Below are 22,110 nucleotides of genomic sequence, written 5' to 3'. Positions count from 1 at the left end.
TAAAGCAATAGCAGATCTACAAACAATAAGTCAAGATTTCTTGAGGGTTAGAAAATAATAAAATACATTTATCAAAATTCCTTGCACTTACCAACCTGAAAAAAAAAAAACATTTTACAGCGATAATTAATGGTCCTATTACATTTTATGTAGCATTCAGGGCCTGTACTTACGGTGCTTTGCCTCGTGGAGGCAGCAGCAGGCAGCTCAAGCATCTATAATCAGTAGAAGAAGAAGGCGCACCAGGGTTAATTATGGAAAAAAGGAGAGATTGGAGTATTAAAGAAATTTTAGGGACAGACGGAGACAGGGAATAAAACTTGGTTATTAATAAAGCATTATTTTTATTTTTACATAACACCAAAATAAAAAATAGAATATAGTAGGTGGAACTATAGAGCTATACAAACATGTACAGTAGGTGGCGGTATTCACCCATTTGCAATCCGCCGATCTAACAAAGAAGAAGAAAAAGGTGCAACAGGGAAACAGTTCCCTTCTTTTTATAAAACAAGCGTTATAAGGTAAGAGCTTTACTTGCATTTTACGCGTTTCTGTTGCATCGTTGTTATTCAAAAAGTACATTTATTACAATTCTCTATATCTTGACGGTTGAGGATGAAACGTGAGAGTTGAGAGCTGACGTTAGCTTATATCTGCTACTAGATCCTAACTACCAAATATCCTGGAGATATTGCAGGTTTTTATTGGTGTTTTTTTTTTTTTTAAACCTTCGCTAAGAAGTGATGCGTTTTTCTTCATACTGTTCTGACACCGAAACGTTTATATATATATATATATATATATATATATATATATATATATATATATATATATATATTATTTTTTATTTTATTTTTTTTACCGACCAACAGTCTTTTTTAAATGGAGGAAGAAATACTTGGGATCTTCATAATGTTTTGTTTAAATCTTGTTGCAGAGAGGAATGGATCCGCTGGAGCACATGCTGACAGACCCTCTGGATCCAAAAGAGGAAGACGGAGGACAAATCACTGAAGAATGCATGCTTGGGAACTGCAAAGTGGACCTCCCAGAGGATCTGCTGGAAGATGTAAGCTCTTTCTCTCTCCTATCTGCTGATCTCTGTCTTTAAACTAGAACACGTTGGGAGGTATTTTTTTGTTGTTTGTTTTTGCTAACATGTAAGGTTCTTTTCCCCCTTTTCCACAGCCTGACATATTCTTCTCTGTGCTGAGTGAAGGGACCTGGAATGATGTACTGACAGATTCTCAGAGGCAACATCTTCGACAGTTTCTGCCACAGTTTCCTAACGATAATACCGAGGAGCAGGAGAGCACCATCAGAGACTTGTTCAACAACACAAACTTTCATTTTGGAAACCCACTGCATCTTGCTCAGAGGCTATTCAGAGGTTCGTTCCTTTAGCTTTTCTCATTGCATTTAAAGGTATAGTGGAGGATGCTCTTTTTCTGGGTGGTTCATCAAAATAAGTGGTCCTCCTCATTGTCAATCATTCTGGTGATATGTTTAGGTAAGGCCGTCCTACGTGCTTGTCCCCATTTTCAGTTACCAGTGATAAGACTGACATAGTGGAAAAATAACAAATCTTCTTTTGGAAACTAAGCTTGTATGAGCGATGCAACTTTTAAACAGAGCGTGCACAAGGAGAATTGGGCTTGTGCATGCTCTCACACATGTTTAATAGGCTTACCCTCTCGGTAGCAGGTAAAGGGTGGTGCATGTGCTTTTTTTAAGTGGAGAGGGAGGGTCTTTTCAAAAATTCCAGAAAATCCTCCACTAGACCTTAAGTGCTCCACGTTGGTCCCCAAACTTCTTCAGTATTTTTTATTATTTCTTTATGCTGCACAAGGTACTAGTCGCCCCACAATGTAAAAAAGCTGTCATTCAGTTTAAAATGGAAAAAATACATAAGGTCTATTAAATGTTAGTGATCATATATATATATTTAAGCAATCATTTATTTAATGTGAAATGGATTGTTTAAATTTTCATGTGCTTGTATTATTTTTGCAACTTATTATTTCAAAAGTTAAGTGTTGCAGCAACATAATTGGCTGGTTAACCTGTCAGTGTAACTTCAGATCTATTCCAATGACTAGAGCAGTGATATACCTAAATATAAAGCCTGACTTAGATAAGGGGAGGCAGACATAAGAAAACCTTTTTTTTTTTTTATTAAAAATAAATTTCAGTGACAATTCAAATCATTAATATGATATTTGCTTTTTCAGCTGTATTTTTATTTTCCTTTTGGTGATAAATAGAATTACAAACATCCCGTGACTAGCCCCCATGACTTGCCGTGTTTTGATGACTAAGCGAAGATCAAAGGTTTTTCCTTCAAAAAGGGAAGAGCAGTTATTATAAAAATGGTGTGATTGTTTTTTTTTTTATTCTGTATTGCTCTCTTTGATTGAAATCTGCAATTATTTACTGACTGACTTTATACAACATGTCAATAAGACAGTTTGGTTGAATGACTAGATCATTCAGTTTGCTCTTTTTAGGATTGTTTCATACATACTACTGAAACCATTTCTCCTCCAACTGAAACATTAAACACTGGGCCTAAATTGGAATGTTTTAAGTAGGGATGCACGATATTGGGATTTTGGTCGATATGCCGATATTTTAAAACTCATGTAGCCGATAACCGATATCGATACTGATGTTAAAGCTGGACAAAAATAAGTAGTCATTGAAAATAGCAGTTTTGTTATCCATTTCTGACACTTTGAAAAATAATATACTCAAATATATTTTCATATGCTGATATCAAATAGATTTTTAAAAACGCGGTATCGATCTATTTTACTTTCAAAATCTCGTGAAATGTCATCGTTATGTTACAAACTCTCGTGATATTTTGCAAATTCTTGTGAGATTTTGTTAGTAAAATAGATCGATACCGCGTCAATATATCAACATATAAAAATATGGCAAAATTTCGTGAATTTTCGGGGGATTTCGTAGCATAAGGATGACATATAGCAATATTTCATTAGTAAAAGAGATTGATATGGTGTTTTTAAATGGCAATATATCAGCATATGAAGATATTGTGATATTTTAACGTATCAATATTTTTTCCCTCGTCTTTACAAGTTTTTAAGTCTGTAAAAAAGAAGTTTTTGAGGAAGAAGAATTAGTATTTTTTTTTTTTTTTTTTTTTTAGACTTTAGAAACTCAGAAGCTGATCAAATATCGGGTTAAATATCGGTGGGGTGGCCGATGTCCGATATTCAGTTTTAAGGCCGATACAGGCCGATACCGATAAGGGGCCGATTATATCGTGCATCCCTAGTTTTAAGTATTAATTATTCACTTTAATAATAGTGGGTATGCCTGTATGAATGGTGATGTGATTACTTTTCTTCTTCAAAGAAAAAATAAAACATCTTTTTTGATTTTGATCCTGATGGTTTTTTGTGTGTGTGTGTGTGTTTTTTTTTTAAGATGGTTACTTCAATCCAGAGGTGGTCAAGTACAGACAGTTGTGTGCCAAATCCCAAAGGAGGCGACAACTGCATTCCCTTCAGCAGTATTACCATAGACTCCTGAAGCAGATTCTCGTCTCCAGAAAGGTTTAGCTGTTTTTTTCCCCCTGCTTTTTTTATATATATATTTTTTGCATAACAATTATTTGCTTTTGTAAATTTTACTTTATTTTTTGTCTTCATTGGAAAAGGAGCTGCTCGACTTTGCAGTTCAGAATGGTCTCGACTTTCCTCCAAAAAGACGGCTGCCGAACAAAACTCAGGCGGAAATGCGTGACTTAAGAGTGAGAAGAAGACTGAACCGCATTCTGAAGGAGGTCAAAGCTGAGTGTGAAGACAGCAACGCCTCCTCTGATGAAGATGGTATGTCTTTTGCTTCTTATTATAAAAATACAGAAAATAAAATTTTCCCTCTACGTTATCTCTTTTAACTTGTTTTTTTTGTACTAAGTTTAATCATCTAAAACTCATCATCAATCATCATCATCAATCCATCCATACATTTCTTCATTTGTTTTCTTTAGTGATAGCATAGACTCGTTGTTGGATTGAAATGTTAGATTTGACTCGCAGGCTATTTGCAACAAAAACATTTTTTTGCATAAAATCTTAATAAACTTAAAGTGATTTCTTGTTTTTCATTTTATGCTTTTAGTCAGATATTAGAAACGTCCTGCGGCTGACAGTCCTAATTAAAAAAAGAGTTAAGGTTAGAGTTATTCATATTCATGTTACAAATCAACGATTGAAATATTTGTTTGTTTTGTTGGCTTTTCTCTTTGTCAGATATCTCACTGTGGAACGCAACCCCTCCGTCTCCCTCCTCTCCCACTGCTACTGTCTCGCTCCGAGTTCTTCCTAGCCTGTCGACTCCAGACATGAAGGTTACAGGTAAGTACATTTCTGCTCTATAACGGCAGTTTTCCTTTTAGGTGAAAAGGGAGTCTAAAAACCTGAACACACTATTTGCGTCCGATCCACAAAATCATTTCAGATGAGGTTTTGGTGTTTAGCCCTCATTGAAAGTGAATGGGATGATCACACCCGACACAATTCTCTGCAGGAGGCTGCGTAGGTCCGACTGAGCTAGACCCCAGATCTATTTTAGTAGGACTACGCAGCAATTCAGCGGCAAGCTCATGGATCTTACAAAATAAAACAGTGTATATAGCAGGCGGGGCAGCCTGTGGCATAAAAAATCAATGAAAAAAAAAAAAAAAAACAATACTTTACCCATGATTGGAGCTCAGTAGGACACAAAATGGATAAAGAGGTGATCCTCTTTCAGCCTCACTGAAAAACAAAACAGCAAGGGGTAGATGGTGCGAGTAAATGCAGCTTATCACTCTTGCCTCTTCATGAAAAAAAAAGAAAAGAAAAACTTTATCAAACTTCACAGATCTCTCTGAGATCACCTCTTGTTGCCTCAACCAGCAAATAAACTGTCTCGCAGCGTTTATTGCTGCACTTTCCTTTCCTTTAAAAATAGTTCTCATTATGTTTCTAATATACAGTAGGGCTAATGAAATCCTCTATCCGTTCTGGTTGAATTGATTCTGCACAGACTCATTAAGTGAGGCTTTGCTTTGTAGCTGCACTGGATGTTTTTTTTTTTTTTGTTTTATTGGTTTTTTATTAACTTTTCATAATCTGATCCCGCCCAGGTCTCCCTTGCAAAAGAGATTTTTAATCTCAATGGGTATTACCTGGTTAAATAAAGAATAAATAAAAAAATAAAAAAATCCTGTCAAATGTGGGACATTGTTCCAATTAGTGGGTATCAGGGACAGAAGTGGAAAAAAATCAGCACAAATCAGGATCTACTCTATGCATAGCAGGAGCCGTTCTATATGTGCTGCAGTCAGTGTGACATAGCAATGAAATAAAATCAGAGAATATAAAGCACAACAAAACTTTTTGATGCTTAAGATTTTTTTGTTTCTTTTTTTTCTTTCTTTTTTTTTTTTTATTAAACAGATAAAGCTGAATTAGGTGAACTGGATTTAAAAGTCATGCTGCATCACCATCGTGAGAAAAGGAAACGCCAACCAGTAAGTTGTGATCAGAGAACAAAAATTGAGCCTGTTTTAATCTTCTATTGTATATGCTATAACTTTTTTTTTTTTTCCTTTTAAGGATCATCCAGACTTGGTTACCTCTGATATCCACCTGGGGGATATACTTTCAAGAGCAAACATTGGCCGGAAGGGCCCTTTGCGTGAGTAAATATGCTTTAAGTCAACACTTCCTTCTGCAGGACTTTCTCTGAGGACGTCTTTCCTTTTAATCAAGCAGCACTTTTCGATCTGCCGCTGCCAAAGAAGAAAATGAGGGATGAAAGGAAGAAGAAGAAACTTAAGGCAATAAAAATCGAGTCAGAGGATCCTTGTGAAATTTTGACACCTTCAGACTCCTGCTCAGCCCCACCGGTGAACATCATCAACTCTCTGCCAGACACGCCCTCCACACCGCTTACCAACATCAAAGAGGAGTGAGTCAAGGACTTGACTCGGTTATAAGCTGTTGTTTTGGGATGTATTACTCAAATGTTGTGTCCTTTACTGTTGCAGAATTGTAGAGGAAGCCCAAAGCAGCCCTGTTGCACTGGAGGAAATAACCGCCAGTTTCTTCAGCTTGTTGGAAAACATCTTCAGATCAGAGGGTCCTGCCAGCACCTTGATGGTATGCATGTCAAAGTGTCACATAAGTGAAGTTGAAATGAGTTGTGACCAAATAACTAATATGATATGTTTGGTTAGTTGGAGGATAAGGTTCAGACGTGGCAGTCCTCTCCAGCCAGTTCGCTCAACGCATGGTTTTCCTCTGCCTCATGTTGGTCGGATCTGGTTCTTCAAGCTCTCCAGTTTCTTGCAGGAGAAACTAAAGGTAAATTCTAATTATTAGATGAGATTAAAATTAGAAGTTTTACACTGATTTGAAATTTATACAGGATCTTAATTCCTGACACTATTTTGGAAGCAGACAGCTCCTAGATGGAGGAACTATCTCTGCCAAGTATGTTTTTCTGCTCACATAATGGAGCAAAAACTCGCCAAAGAAAACCTCATTTTATCACATTTGCCATGTATTGCGACCGTTTTGAACTCGGGGCAGGTTTGATAACAACTATGACTATGCTGAAATTATCCAGGTTTCACCCTGTCCAGCTGCTGTTCAGAAAGCTTCAGACTCTCTATGCTTTTGTTTACATTTTCAGTAGCACTGAGGTTAGGGCAACTCTAACAACTCAATATTATGGGCTGCTTTTATTCCCAAAACCAGTTTTTTATTCATTTTAATGCAAAACTACTTTGTTGATCCCAAAGGGAAATGAAAGTCATTTTTCTGTGTTTTAAATCCTTGTCCTGTTAGCACTTTGGTAGCACTTTAAAATGTACTGCATCTCTTTCCTTTTCTCAACCCATTTATGCAATGCTAAAGTTCTTCTGAGAGCAAAACAAGCAACATGATTCTACCACCCCAATGCTTGGCTGTTGGTACAGCCCGTTATACGCATCATGCTGAGACATTCCCCTGATCATTTACCAAATAACTCAGTTTTGGGCTACGTTTACACTGCAGCCTGAAGTGACCCAAATCCGATTTTTGCAGTCTGTATCTGATCTTTTCATGACAGTCTGAACAACACAGATCCGATTTTTTTCCAATTCGACCCAGGCCACTTGGCTATGTGGTCCTGAATCCGATACGAATCTGATCTTTTCAAATGCGACCTGTTTCTGAACAGCCAGGACGCATTTATCCGACCTAAACGTCATTAATACTCATCTAAAGGTCTGTTACAGGTCTTGCTATGCAGAAGCGGGAAGAAAAACGACAACCACGGTGGACTGTAATGCGGAGAGCAGACTTTTTAATTTTTCAAAATATAGAGTTTTCAAGGTTGGGAAAAATCGCTAGATGAGCTCCAGCACTACCATTCATGTTTACTTCCGTAAACACAGAGCACGCTTGCTTGTGACATCATTGCGTCCTCTACTGTGCATGTGGGACACTGAAGCTGTAGGAATGCAGTTCACACAGGAGATCACATACAAGTCAGATGCATTTGAAAATGTGAACGGCAATGCAAAAAAAAAAAAAAATCGAAATTCACAAAAAAATAATCTGAATTGAGCATTAAGGCCTGCAGTTTGAACCTAGCCTTAGTCGATGTGACCATAAAACCTTGTTTTAAGAAGACACTAATCCCAGCTTTGTTCATTTCTACTACCGTAGTTCTAGTCGTTAGAGGTGTTGATTTTGGTGCTAAAGCCTTTTTCACATGAGAGTTGAATTTGTTTGCTTTTTGGTTGAAGCTGGGTTACAACGGGGTGTTCCACACACACAAATCTATGGAATACATTATAAACTTGGTTATTATTTTTGACAGGAAACCAGATTTCTATGAGAATGTTGATGTTGACTACAAAAAGAAAGTGTTTTATTTTGCAGCCTGATAAAGGACCACTATACAAATATGAAAGGCAGGTTGAACAATCTTTACTAACAATAAAAGTAAACATCGTGAATTCCGAACAACTGATATTCCAAATGACCTTTTTTATTACCCTATATATGTTGGATAGTGTTGCCTGCCATGTGTGGCGCCCTCCTCATGTTTAACGACTGAACTGCATCTTCGTATTGAGAGCTCCAAGTTAGAGCTGGAATAGTGAGCTTTGTGATCTTTCTATTGATTTTTAGTTGGTGAATTATGAGCTTTGCATTTAGTTAGTTTATTTTTCTTTCGTTAACCTTTCCTAGTATGCCTGGTACCGCCTACTTAGATTAAATAAGTTCATACTCACCGCTGGGGCTGCAACTAACATTTATTTTGCAAAAGGAATAATTTGTCGATTAATAATCTGATAGCCTAATATTCCTTAAAGAAGATTTTTTACTAAATTAAACAAGGTGAAACTAAAACATTTCCACTTAAATTTTAGATGCAAAATGTTTACACATTTTTATTTAATTTTTTTACAATTTTGGTATAATTGCTGCTCAAGGTGGGTCACTCTATCAGCTAAAGACCTGTTTTCTAGTCTCTATACTCCAATTAACGATTAATTGATTAAGAAATTAGTTAAAGATTATTTCAATAATTGATTACTTGGATTAATTGCTCAGCCCTACTTACCGCTCTACTTAACGCTGAAGCTACGTCACACAGACTCACTCATTTATACACTGATACACCTACACTGATATAGTAGGTAACTTTGGGGCCTTGCTCATGGGCACATTGATATCTAAGAGTGAAGGAGGTTGAAACTGAACCAACAACTCTCCTGCTCTTTCCATCCCTCCATGTGTCTAATATGGGTGCATGTAAACTGGGACTGAACTTGTGCTTTGTTGGTCAGATGGCATGATGGCGCTCCCTAGTGGCTTTTCACCATTTGTGGAGTTTGTTGAAGAATTCCAGCAGTGGAGGTGGATTGGTAAGAGGGTTCATTCAACGTCATACCTTCTTTACAGTTGTCGTTTTAAACTGGATTGGTTTAGTTTCAGCCGGTTGACACCAGTTGGTTTCTTTCAGGCCCCACTCAGGATACGGAGAAGGATCTCAGCGCACTCTGTCAACTCTGGCTGGACTCCAAAGATTTTGTCGTCAAGGTTGTACAAATATTCACTTTTGATAAAATTACTTCCTATGATTTTCAGATCGTCTCTCCATCTGATGCTCTTCTTTTGTTTTGTTTTTTTACAGACAGAAAATGAAGACATGTTGGAGATTACATCATCTACACCCAAACTGTGAGCCTTTTACAAACATGCTATTTATTTCTCATTGTTGCACCATTAAATTCACAGTTTGTTGCCTCCATTTTTGCAGTTCGACTGACTATGTGGTGCGTCCCAGCACTGGAGACGAGAAACAAGTGTTTCAAGTCCAGGTTTGTGTGTGCTGCTGCTGCAGTGTTCACTAGATTTCTTCATTTTTTTCCCAAATGAGCTGTCTAAGTTGTCTTATGTTTGTGCTTTAGGAGCAGCAGCGATATAACCAGCCCCACAAAGCCTTTACCTTCAGGATGCACGGCTTTGAGTCGGTGGTGGGTCCAGTTAAAGGCGTGTTTGACAAAGAAATGTCCTTGAATAAAGCCAGAGAGCACACACTGCTTCGTTCAGACCGGCCGCCATACGTCACCATCCTCTCTCTGGGTTGGAGCTGTTAAATTTTAGGATGAAGCAACACTAAGCTTGTGTGTTAAAAATTAAAACTTGATACAAATTCTGCTTCTATTAATCTATTTTTCTAGTTCGCGATGCAGCTGCCAGGTTACCCAATGGAGAGGGAACAAGGGCAGAGATCTGTGAACTTTTGAAAGACTCGCAATTTCTTGCTCCGGACGTCACAAGCGCACAAGTACTGAATAGTTTTCTTCTAAAGTTCTTATTGTTTTCCTTTTTATTTGAGTAATGTCAAGTTTTCCATGCATATCTGCTGTTTTTTACTCATTAATTGAATGCATCTTTAGGTGAACACGGTTGTCAGTGGGGCTTTGGATAGACTTCACTATGAGAAGGACCCCTGTGTGAAGTATGACATCGGCCGCAAGCTGTGGATTTACCTGCACCGCCACCGCAGCCAGGAAGAGTTTGGTAAGCAGCCATCTGCTTTAGCAGCGCACCAAAAAAAAAAAAAAAAAGAACATTTTAGGGGAATTTGCCCTTAAATTAGGACAGTAATAATGATGATCCTTTCTGAATATTTTATTCTCTAGTGGAAGGACTGGTTTTTTCTTCCTTTTCTAAGCCTTTTTTTAATTCTTTTTATTTGTATGTTGCTATTTTATGGTGTAATGCACATTTTATTGGTCTCTGTTTCTTTTCTCTGCCTTTTCAGAGAGGATCCATCAGGCTCAAGCTGCAGCTGCAAAGGCAAGAAAAGCTCAGCAGCAAAAACCCAAACCAGCGCCTAAACCGGTGAGTCCGCTGCTTCAAAATGACCAAATGAATACTTATTCTCTATGGATGCTTTACTGTCAATTCTATTTTTAGATTCTTTGTGATTCACAATACAAGAGGGTGCAACACACTTTTAGTTAAAAATACGACTCCCCATCCCCCCTATACAGGTCCTCTTTGAACTTCATGCATCTTTCTATCAACTCTAACCAGCTGACACTATGATGCTGCCACTACCGTGTTTTACTGTAGAAATTGTTATTTTTAGACAGAATGTGCAGTGTCCGTTTTCTGTCTCACTTTGGGCCTGATCTGCAAAAAAGGTTTGTGTCTAATGTGCAAATCATTATGATCAATTTTTGTGTGTGTGTGTGTTTTGAGTATGCAGATCATATTCTATTAAAGGAATAGTACACCCAAAACATGATTAGCCTTCATTTTCTACTCACCCCCATGCTGAACAACACTCTGGAGTACTTTTTTGATATCTCAAATGCATCTGGAGATCTGGGAGGCTTCTTGCTGTCTGCTGACATTCAAATAATGGAGGTCTATGGTGACCAAGACAGAAAGGTCCATAAAAGTCCACAAAAAACGTGTCAATATTCCTCCATACTGCTCGTCCAATGTATTCCAAGTGTCCTGAGTGGGTAGCATCCAGAATTTACTCGAAACAAAGTCATTTAGAATGTTTTTAGAGCATAAACAGTAGTGTATAGGATTTCCTGAAAGCGCGCACACGCGCGCTCACGACGCTACGGAAGCCGGCAGACCAAACCGGAAGAAAGTGCGCATTCAGCGTCTGCTCTTCCAATAATGCAAGCGTAGAAGAAGAAATGTGCTGTTTACCTGTGCAAAGAAAGAAACAACGAAAGAAAAATATCTGAGGACTTCAGTGTTGAGGAAGAGCATGAGTTCTTTGCCGAGCTGAATGCGCTGGTTTGGTCTGCCGGCTTCCGTAGCGTCGTGAGCGCGCGTGTGCGCGCTTTCAGGAAATCCTATACACTACTGTTTATGCTCTAAAAACATTCTAAATGACTTCGTTTCGAGTAAATTCCGGATGCTACCCACTCAGGACAATTGGAATACATTGGACGAGCAGTATGGAGGAATATTGACACGTTTTTTGTAGACTTTTATGGACCTTTCTGTCTTGGTCACCATAGACCTCCATTATTTGAATGTCAGCAGACAGCAAGAAGCCTCCCAGATCTCCAGATGCATTTGAGATATCAAAAAAGTACTCCAGAGTGTTGTTCAGCATGGGGATGAGTAGAAAATGAAGGCTAATCATGTTTTGGGTGTACTATTCCTTTAAAATTACTTTTGTTCAATTCAAATGAGTTTAGTTATATAGAAATGATTCGCAACACATCATTTTTAGGGCCCTTCTTTTAGATAACACATTTGTTTTTTCTGATTAATTGATAACGTTTGTTATCAATGTGAGTTGAAAATGAAGGCTAATCATGTTTTGGGTGTACTATTCCTTTAAGCAAACTGGAAAAATAATGGTGGAAGAATATGCAAATGTCACTACTAACCACTTTCAAAGAAATTTAGCAACTTTAAAGTGATTTTGGGCACATTTTTGTGTCCATTTTTAGCACATGTCAGGTTTGAGCACCTAATCAAAGGTTTCTGCTGTCATTGTGACTACAAAGGAGACATCGATACAGGAAATACAGTGAAGAGGATCTGTGCACATGTGAATCTATTGACTGTCAGAGATAATGTGAATGCAGTAATATCAATAGAAATTAAAAAGGTGCAAAGACCACTTCTCCAGGTTTGATCTTTGATATTTAATCCTTTAAAATAAGCATTTATTTTCATCGTTATTTTTTTTTATTTTTGCTTGCAAATTTTAAGTTAGCGGTTTTAACTACTTGTGTGTAAAAATGCCCTAGAGATGTTTATTCTGATCATTATTATAATTTTTTTTTCAGAACTGTTAAATAACGAAGTACAAATTCTTTGTTACTTACTGAAGTATATCTATATTTTACTGTGGTAACTTAGATAACTATTTACTTCTACTCTTTACATTTTTTTTTTTTTTTTTTACAATTCTACTGCCTACTTATTACATTTTGAAAATAGACTCAGTTTTGTTTCATTTTAGCTCATTTTCGTTATGAGGTGTTGGTATTTAAAAAAAAATAAAATTGAAAAAAACATCAAAATAATTTGTTTCATCCAGAAAATTTATTTATTTCTGGTTGGACTCAGTTTTGCACCAACTTATTGTTCGCTACGTACAAAATAAATAGTTTTTCAAGATGATGCAAAGTTAAATTTGACACTGCTGCCATCAGTTATAAAACTGAGAAAAGTATAAGGAAGTTATCATCCAAAATTGTAGAAAAATGTTCCTTTAGTTGGTTGGTGCAAACCAGCATCTGTCCTTAACATTTTTTCCTGCATTACTTTTACTTTTATACTCTAAAAACTTTAAACAAATTGAACTTTTACACTTTAACCTGAGTAAAAAGCTTAAGTTAAACAATAGGATTTATACTTCTACTTGAGTAATAAACATTGATACTTTTGACACCTGTTTTTTTTTCTTTTCTATATAATTCTTATCCATACTACTGCCATCTCCATGGCCGAGCTTCATCTTTCTTTGACGTTCACTTCCAACCTGCCAGAAGGACACTCAGTCTATTCATTTAAACACTGTAGAATCAGACTTGTTTGCCTGTCTTATCTGTTGCAGTTTCTTTTGTAGCGCACCAGCAACACACCCTCTGATTACTACGCTTTTTTTTCTTTTTTGGCCCATGCAGTTGACCGCTCCTTATGATTCTTAGAGGATCAGGCCCTTAGTCTTTCACCTCTGGACTAACACAGCCATGTTTGCTCTTTTCTGAGCAGAATGCCATATTTCACTCTTTTGATGTTTTCTTTAAATTACTTGGGCAGAGAATCCAAACAGGACTTCTTGTGGCTTTCTTTCACCAGTGAATCTCTTCTTGCCTCCCTTCCATTAAAGCAATAAAGTATATGATTATAGATTCTTCTACCTGAGTTTTAGATTTTGGTATTTATTAAATCAATTCCTATTTAAAGTTTGTACAGTAAAAAGTCAGTGTGAGAGACTTGGTTTGTTTAAAAAGTTTTTTTTTTTTTTGCTTTTAGTTAAAAAATTGACTTGTTTGTATTCAAATTGTAGAAGTCTGGAAGTAAAGACGGAGGAAGCAAAACACCTGGATCTCTGGACGCAGGACTGGACCTTGGTTGTAACTCCATGTCTCCCGTCCCTTCAACTCCAACCCCAAACACTCCTGGAACCCCTAAATCACCGCTTCCTCTCTCTGCTACCACACCAACAAAGGCTGGAGTCTCAGATACAATGAAGTCCAGCCCAGGGTCAGTTGGACTAAAGCCGTCTTTTGTCCAGATTTTTGTTAGATGTTTTTTTCAGTGTGGTATAAAATTGCATCTTCCTTCTTTCGCAGCGTTCTTCTTGTCTCTCCGCCATCGCTGCCTCAGCTGGGAACAATCCTGCCTACAAGTCAAGCTTGTCCACCTGCCTCACAGCCGGTAACCTCCCAGCAAGCGGCTCGGATAGTGAGTCACCTGGCAGCGAGTTCCCTCCCCCAGGTTCGGGTCGTTTCTGCTCAGCCTGGCCTGGGTCCCCCGGCAGTCACTCAGCAGGCCACACTCGTGCATCAGACCACTCACCAGATCCGGATGCCTGTGTCAGTGGCCGCCAAGAGCCTTTCACAGGTAGATTTAAACAGTGGGCCTCATGCAACAACATTTTCATATTCTTATCGTAGACTTCTTTTACATTTTCTCCTCTTATAAACACGACACATCAGATTCAACAAACGCTCTTAACTTCAGTAAATTCTCCTCGTAAACCAGATGTAGACCACCTGTGCGTGAGTGAATGTGCGTTCCAAAGAAGGGTAAATCTGCATAATGACCACCCAAATGGCGCCATATAAGGCTACGACTTCCCACGCTTGAGATTCACAAAAAGGCATCAACAACAAAGAAGGAAAACTTAATTGTTTCTGAGATCAAGGTTCAGCTGACTGAGAGCTAACCAGCAAAAGTAAAGGACCAGTAAAAGCCAAATAAATCACAACAGCTGTAAATGCTATGGTAGCAATATTACAGAAGTAAAAATAGAATAAAAAAATTATTTGATCCAAAAACAGTGAATGAAAACTATTAATGGTGCAACTTATGATGTAAATATGAGTCAACTACTGTACTTCTGACAGACCCAAACATAATAACAAAGCAAGGCGGCACCATGGATTGAAATTAATGAAAGTCTTACTGTAATAGGGGAGCTTTCCTGAACTTTCTATCCATTTTCTGTTCCAGATGTTATTTCAATAGTAGCTTGACTTTAATATTATTTCTTATGACAAAATACAACAAATGAAATCAGTTTCCTCGAGATACTGACATGCCAGATGCAGATGTGCTGACCAATTTTTCTTTAACCAGCAAATAAAAATTAAATTTTAAATTGGAGAGTTGCATAAGATATAATGATGCAGCCTAATAAAATGATAAATGGCTTCTAAGTAACAATTTAACCAATTTTGTAAGACTCCAACAGAGAGAAGGTTACTAATAGGAGAAAATTGGTGAATGTGGCATTTTTTTTCTAAATCACTCATACCAACGACTTAAAGGGGAATTTTGTTGTTTTTTTTTTTACATTGGGCCCTTAATTTTACGTTAATACATCATGTTCTACTCACCAATATGAGTTTTGTGTCATATGGAGCTGTTGTGAAGATATTCCATTAGGTTATATCCAAGTAATGTCTTCCTATGGACAACGACTTGAAGGCACAAACTAAACTGTTCATAATTTATCATTTATGGTACGCCAGCATTCATAACATGTAGGCGAATCACTGTCCCCCAGACATCCGCGGTTATATTATTTATATTTCTATCTTTTAAAAACAAAGCAAGCGCGTTTATGATGTCATCCACGCGCCGGACTGGAGTTTTGTTTTTTTTCAAAAAAACTTTATTTAACCAATGTACATTACACCAGGCTCTACCCCTTCCATTCATTCGGCGAGCTAATCTGAATCGTTCAATTCCATTTGGAGAGCGAGATCATCTGTGGTAGTAGCACTAGACATCTTCCAGGCATGTGAGTAAAACTAGCAGCAGTTCAGCAGACAGGAAGAATGAAGGGTAGCCGGCGCACGCGGATGACGTCATACACACATAGAAATATAGAAAATATAACCTCGGATGTCTGGGGGACAGTGATTCGTCTACATGTTATGAATGCTGGTGTACCATAAATGATAAATTATGGACAGTTTAGTTTGTTCCTTCAAGTCGTTTGCTCATAGGAAGACGTTACTTGGATATAACCTAACACAATATCTTCAGAACAGCTCCATATGACACAAAACTCATATGGGTGAGTAGAACATGATGTAATAATGTAAAATCAAGGAACAAATGTAAAAAAAAAAACGGCGTTCCCCTTTAATAACAAAGTTGTTTGTGCAGGTGATTCTTGCATGAGGCCCAGCATGTGTTAATTCAAGAGTTATTGGGATTACCTTTCACATTCTTCGATTGTTTGGCAGCTGAGTTTGTTATACAGAATGTATGGACGATCGCTTCTAGCCATCAGGTTCATCAGGTTGATACCATTTTCACCAACTTTATTAAGTGCAAGGATGTGGAAGTGATCAGTGAGAAATTCATTCTTAATTATTTTAAAGAGAAGAGATGTACAAAAAGCTTCTGACTGAAGAACTAAAGGTGAAATAGTTTCCAGATCAATAAACAAAGCTGTAATCGTCTTTCAGACAAAAGAATGATTCATCACTTTAACCGATTCATTCAGAAATAAAAAATCACCAATTGATTCTCCAGAAGAATTTTATCTTGAATAGGATACAGATATTAAAGCTTTAAATACTGAACAATACCAAAATGTAAATGATAGAAAAAAGAATCAAACACTTTTTAACCTATTCAGTTATGTTGAATATTAGAAAAATCTTGATCAAATGATATTTCTCAAACAGAGAACAATAGTCGGCAGAAATTGACCCATTTAATATTAACCAAGGGGTTAGATAACATTTACACAGAAGCAGAGTGTTTCTATCAGCATGATCTTTTAGATGCAGGCTAATATATTCCAATATCAGTTTTTTGGGGGAAATCAGACCCGTTTCTGATCTCAGGATCAGATCGGCACATCCCCAGTCTGTTTTTTCTGTATAACCATCCGATTAACAAGTTGTTTCATCTTCCCTTTAACACCACCTTTCTGCAACATTGAGATAAATACACAAGGGTGGGTCTTTCCCTGAATGCATGAAGCGTGAAGGCAGAGCATTGCTTTCCGCTCAGTGAAGCTGAGATACAAATCAGGTTGGATATCATCTCCCATGTTGGCTAATTTGTTGGATTGAATGATGGCGATCCAGTTTTTATTAATATACAAAGCAATAACAATACAGTAAAATGAGTTTCAGGTAGCTGTTATATTTTATATAAAAGATCTGTTTGCAGTGCAATTTACATACAAGTGTTTATTTTTTGCTGCTAATTTAACTTTAAAAAAAAAAAATAATAGGAAGGAAAATCATATTTGTGTGGATATGCAACCTTCTTTAAATATTTAATTTCACGCTAATGACAGAACTCACACGACAACATTTAAGATTCCTTCATTTAACAGTAGTATCAGATCAGTATCTGCCTATAAGCTCAGCCCTGGAATCAGTATCAGATTGGATCGGAACAAAATGGATCTGTTATTTGGCGCATAACTCTGGAGTAGTAGGAAAAAAAAATTATGGTTTTAAATCTTTTACAACTTAAAACCTAAAGTGTATGGCATACATTTGTTGTAATATTTTTTGTCTCTTCTGTGCAATAGGCTGTTGTTTCTGTGCCGCTAAGGAGTCCGTCCTGCACCAGTCCAGTCCAGGTTCCAACCACCCTTTCTGTGTCGACTTTGACCGTAACCAAACCCCAGACTGGATCTCCAGGTAGCCCCGCTAACAACCCCACCTCTCCAGCTGTGCTGCAAGGCGTCACCTCCCCGAACATAAAACAGGTGAATTTTTTTCCAGCATGAGAGACCAAACTTTTCTAGTGATGTTTAATATATGGCAACTGGCACAGATTAAACATTTCATTGATTTATCAGCAGAAATTCACAATTAAGGGAGGTTTAAAGTATGTTCATATGAGATTTTTTTTTTTTTTACAGGTGTCCATTACTGGACAGCTGGGAATGAAGACTGCAGGTGGAGCAGGGATTCCAATAACTGCAACAAACTTGCGTATCCAGGGTAAAGATGTCCTTCGTCTTCCCCCATCCTCCATCACCACAGATGCTAAAGGTCAAACGGTGCTACGGATAACCCCAGACATGATGGCCACTCTCGCAAAATCTCCGGTTGCCACCGTAAAACTGACCTCTGACTTCCTGGGCGGGGCGGCCGCTGGCAGTAAGAGCATATCGGCTACTCTCCATGTAGCTCCATCTCACCCATCCCCGTCTACAGCCTCTGGTACGCCACCCAGCGCCGCAGAGGCACTGACTGCTAAATCAAGCCCCGTCACCTCTGCTTTGCTGAAGGCTGGAGGAGACACGGCCATAAGGTTGATGCCAACGTTGGCTGTCAGCGTGGCAGACCAAAAACCCAGAACCTTCTCCACCGTGGCGTCCCCAGACAAGAGCGGCGCAACCATCCGGATCATGCCAGGCCTGGGGGTCATCCCACAGAAGCAGGGTCAGACCATCACCATGACAACGGCAAGTGGTAGCAAACCGCTGACGGCGTCAACATGTGCCAACATTGTAACCATGGCAGCAAGCGTTGTGGCTGGAGCTAAAGGGATCACCGTGGCTCCTGGAGCCTCTGCTTCTCCTCTGTCACTGGGAGCAGCTACAGCTACTGTGAGACAAGTCCCTGCTTCAGTTGTTACAACACAAACGGTAGGAAAATGACTGTGTGATGAAATGCAAACCTTTTATCTAAAGAATGTTAGTTTAAAGGTTTCCCCTTGAGATACATAGCTTTGGGAAAGTATTCAGACCCTTTAGACATTTCTCACATTTACAGTCTCAAACTCTGAGTTTTTATTGGATGTTTATGATATTATTGTAAGGTTTAAGGGAAAGAACACATGATTTGTAATTATTTTTTATTGCAAAGAGAAATCCTGCTTCTTTTATCTTGTTAACTACAGTTAAAATATCCCAACATCTCACAAAACACTTGGATCCATAATTTAAAATGGTGAGAGAAACCGACCAAGACAAAACCTTCCTGTCAGGACAGGGAAGGATCAATGAAGCTAGCAGCCAAGCAACTCTGAATTAACTGCAAAGAGTGATTAACTCCTTAATATGAGTTAGCTATTTTTGGGGGGTATTTTGTTTCAAAAAGACACAAAAGTTAAATGTAGGGCCTTACTTATTCAATAACTACATGCCCCTCCTTACTCAGATCTTAATAGATAACATGAGTCACCATAACCAAATACGTAGAACAAATCAATGCATGGCTGTGCCAAAAGTTTGCTTCAGCCGTATCAAAACGAAGGTGATGTAACCATTTTTAACCAAAGGAAGATCATTCAAAAGTTAGAACACAGCCTCAGTTAAAGGTATAATGGAAGATGTTGTTTTTCCAGGTGAATCATTGAAATAAGTTGTCCTCCTAATTGTAATTCATTCTGGTAATATATTTACGTAAGGCAGTCCTACGTGCTCGTCCCCATTTTCACTTACCGTCGGTGAGTCTGACATAGAGGAAAAATTGCAAATCTTCTCTTGGAAAGTAAGCTTGTATGAGTGATGCAAACAGCAATTTTTAAACGGAGCGTGCACGAGGAGAAATGGGCTCCTACATGCCCTCACATGCGTTTAATAGACGTTCCCCTCAGGAGCGGGTACAGGGTTGTGTATGTGCCTTTTGCATTTGAAGTGGAGAGGGCGGGTCTTTTAAAAAATCTGAGGAAATCCTGGACTATACCTTTAAGCTAGAAACCACTAATCAGGCTCTAAATCTGGGTGTAGTGATGGACTCAGAGCTGAACTTTCAGAGGCTCATTAAAAAAAAAAGGGAACAAATCAGCGTTTAATTACTTAAAGAATATTTCCAGGATTAAAGTGCTGTTATAATGTGTTCATCTTTAGCAGAAATGATAACTCTTTGGAAGTCTGTCTAAAACGTGGATCCAACAGAATCCAGAATGTTGCTGCCTACGTTCTCACCAAAAAAAAGAAAGTAGAGCACATCAGTCCGGTTCTTCTGGCTCCTAGTATCTGAGAAAATAGACTTAAGAATACTTCTGTAAGTCTAAAATCACTAAAATCACTAAAAATACATCACAGACTAGCTATCATTGAATCAAGTGCCCAGACCTCTCAGGTCTATTGGATCAAGTCTACTCTGCAAACCCAGAATCAGAACCAAACATTCAGAAGCAGATTTTAGCTCTTATGCTTCACTGGTATGAAATTAACTCAGAAATCTGAGGCACAGAAACCCCAAGTTTCTTTAAATCCATATTATAAACATCTTTAGCAAGGACTTTACTATGTAAACTCAATGTAAACTTAGTTCTCAGTCCAACTTCGCTTTTTTGTCAATTATACCAGAGAATAAAATGTTATTTTTTGCCTTTTTTAATAATGTCCTAAAGGGAAAGCTACCTGCACGGATCACAGTTCCTTTATCTGTCCTCAACCAACCCCTAAAGAGCAAGAGTGTGGTGACGACTCCTCTAGTGAAAGGAAACCTCAACACAAAGTAAGTCTGTTATTGTTATTATTAGTATTAATTGTGTCTGAGTTTAAATAAAAAGCTCTTTGTAGCTTTGTATTTTATAATTAAGGTCACAGATGTTTAATTTTTGAATCCTCAATGACTGTTTTTGTTGTTTTTTTCTTTGAAAAGTATCAGCAGCCTGGGCAGGAACATCATCCTGACCACCATGCCTGCTGGCACAAAACTAATAGCGGGAAACAAGCCGGTCAGTTTTGTCACAGCGCAACAATTCCAGCAGCTCCAGCAACAAGGACAGGCAACACAGGTCAGAATGATCACAGTAAAATCATTCCAGATTTGTTCTTTTCTCAGGATAGTTCTCATCCCAGCCTACCAGTAGCAGTATCTTTTTATTTGTATTCCTGATTTATAAACAAATGTTTTTATTAGTTGATTTCTTTATGCTAAAAAATGTCATTTGGATTTGAAAGAACGACTCCACTATCTTATTTTAACTGCATACTGTCTAATAATCAAAGTTTAACAGCAAAAATACTAATTTAGTTGGTAGATAATCTTGTGTACCTGCTCAAATTTAGGGCAAATGCATTAGTTTTAAGAAATACTTACTTTTTAGATCAGTTTTGTAGAGTATTTGTTTGTATTAGGTTATGTTCAGTGACACTATATACACAGTTTAATGTGCTAGAAAAAGGCCTAAATGTTTATGGCAGGCAGTAGACATCTCTGCACATTAATCTCCAGTCACTTGGACACAGATGCTGGTCTAAGACTTTTGCCTTTTGGCTACTCTGTAGAGATGGCATCTTGTCTCGTCAATCATCATGCCTCTTCTTAGTCAGAACTCCAGAACTTCAATTATTACCAAAAATGAAATGCTCCAATTTGATAACTTTCCATTAAGATTCTTTATACACTGGCATTGCTTTGAAAGGGTCGGTGTAGGCAGCCATCTGCTAAGGCTGCATGGGGTTTAAAGAGACAGAAGCACACATTCAAAACAAACTTAGAAGCACTGGTCTATAATAAATGTTCTATGTTAGAAAACCCATTTGTAAACTAAAAAAAAAAAAAAGTCCCCATGTCCTCCAGCAGCCTAAGTCTATAGCAGCATAACTGAGTCAGTCTAACAACTTTGTTAAAAAGGAAAGTTTTGAGCCTAGCCATAAAAGCAGATGGGGAGCAGCACATAGACACATGAAATGTGTTCAAAAACTTTTTAATGCTTATTTGCCATCTAAAAGACTATAAAAAATCCATATAGTCAACCTCTTTGATTCTGTTCACAAACCAAAGGAAGCTTGAAAAAATCCACTTGTGATGTTAGCTTTGGTTCTGAAAGTATTTTTTACACTTAATCATGTTTTTCTTTCTGATTAAACGAAAGTCATCCAGGACACTTATAATCTCACTTTGTTGCATCTTCCCAGGTTCGGATCCAAACGGTTCCAGCGCAGCAGATTCAGCACCACATGGCAGCTACTTCCCCCAAATCCGTTTCAACTGTGGTCGTCACAACAGCGCCTTCACCTAAATGTGCGCCTGATCCTCCACCTGCTCCTCAGCAGTGATCTGATCATTGTCAGTCTTACATCAAGGGTTTCAGCCTTGTTCTCTGTTAGAGGCTGTTTATGTATTCAAAGTATTAATTTAACTAAAAATTATTTCTCCTTTATTTTTTCCACATTGTTACAGGATCATTTATAAGACAACTGTCGGAAAGTACTACTAAACCTTTCTGGATATTCCTCTTAATTGGTAGTTTTCCACTTTGTTTCTTGTCATGAGATCATAAAATCATAACTATTAGATTGAATTTGAGTTTTTTTATGCATGTGTTGTGCGCATGGCAATGAATAAAAAAAAAACATGTTTCAAGATACTACTTTTCTTTGTTTCTAAAAATATTCTTTGCAAAAAACAAC

General features: G+C 37.8%; 1 protein-coding gene across 2 annotated transcripts; it reads left to right on the top strand.

Moving 5' to 3' along the window:
* The first annotated feature begins 343 nt into the window (after window positions 1-343).
* On the top strand, window positions 344-22,067 carry nfrkb (nuclear factor related to kappaB binding protein). Of its 2 annotated transcripts, none has more exons than XM_038277121.1 (26): window positions 344-524; window positions 941-1,072; window positions 1,192-1,393; window positions 3,460-3,587; window positions 3,692-3,863; window positions 4,287-4,391; window positions 5,478-5,551; window positions 5,637-5,718; window positions 5,793-5,991; window positions 6,071-6,182; window positions 6,260-6,386; window positions 8,870-8,947; window positions 9,046-9,122; window positions 9,217-9,263; window positions 9,343-9,403; window positions 9,494-9,668; window positions 9,767-9,873; window positions 9,986-10,109; window positions 10,354-10,433; window positions 13,594-13,790; window positions 13,880-14,150; window positions 17,317-17,496; window positions 17,653-18,384; window positions 20,100-20,206; window positions 20,354-20,489; window positions 21,616-22,067. In XM_038277121.1, the coding sequence occupies exons 2-26, from the start codon at window positions 947-949 to the stop codon at window positions 21,754-21,756; spliced, it is 3,840 nt and encodes a 1,279-aa protein (XP_038133049.1). In that variant the 5' UTR covers window positions 344-524; window positions 941-946; the 3' UTR covers window positions 21,757-22,067. The 2 variants fall into 2 exon arrangements, with proteins under 2 accessions (XP_038133049.1, XP_038133059.1); XM_038277131.1 differs by having other exon boundaries at window positions 346-524; window positions 5,796-5,991.
* The last annotated feature ends 43 nt before the right edge of the window (window positions 22,068-22,110 follow it).

The sequence above is a fragment of the Cyprinodon tularosa genome, unplaced genomic scaffold, assembly GCF_016077235.1.
Source record: "Cyprinodon tularosa strain WSP-4 unplaced genomic scaffold, ASM1607723v1 ctg101, whole genome shotgun sequence".
Taxonomy (NCBI): domain Eukaryota; kingdom Metazoa; phylum Chordata; class Actinopteri; order Cyprinodontiformes; family Cyprinodontidae; genus Cyprinodon; species Cyprinodon tularosa.
The sequence above is the reverse complement of the archived record's forward strand: the minus strand, read 5'-3'. Positions and strand labels throughout refer to the sequence as shown.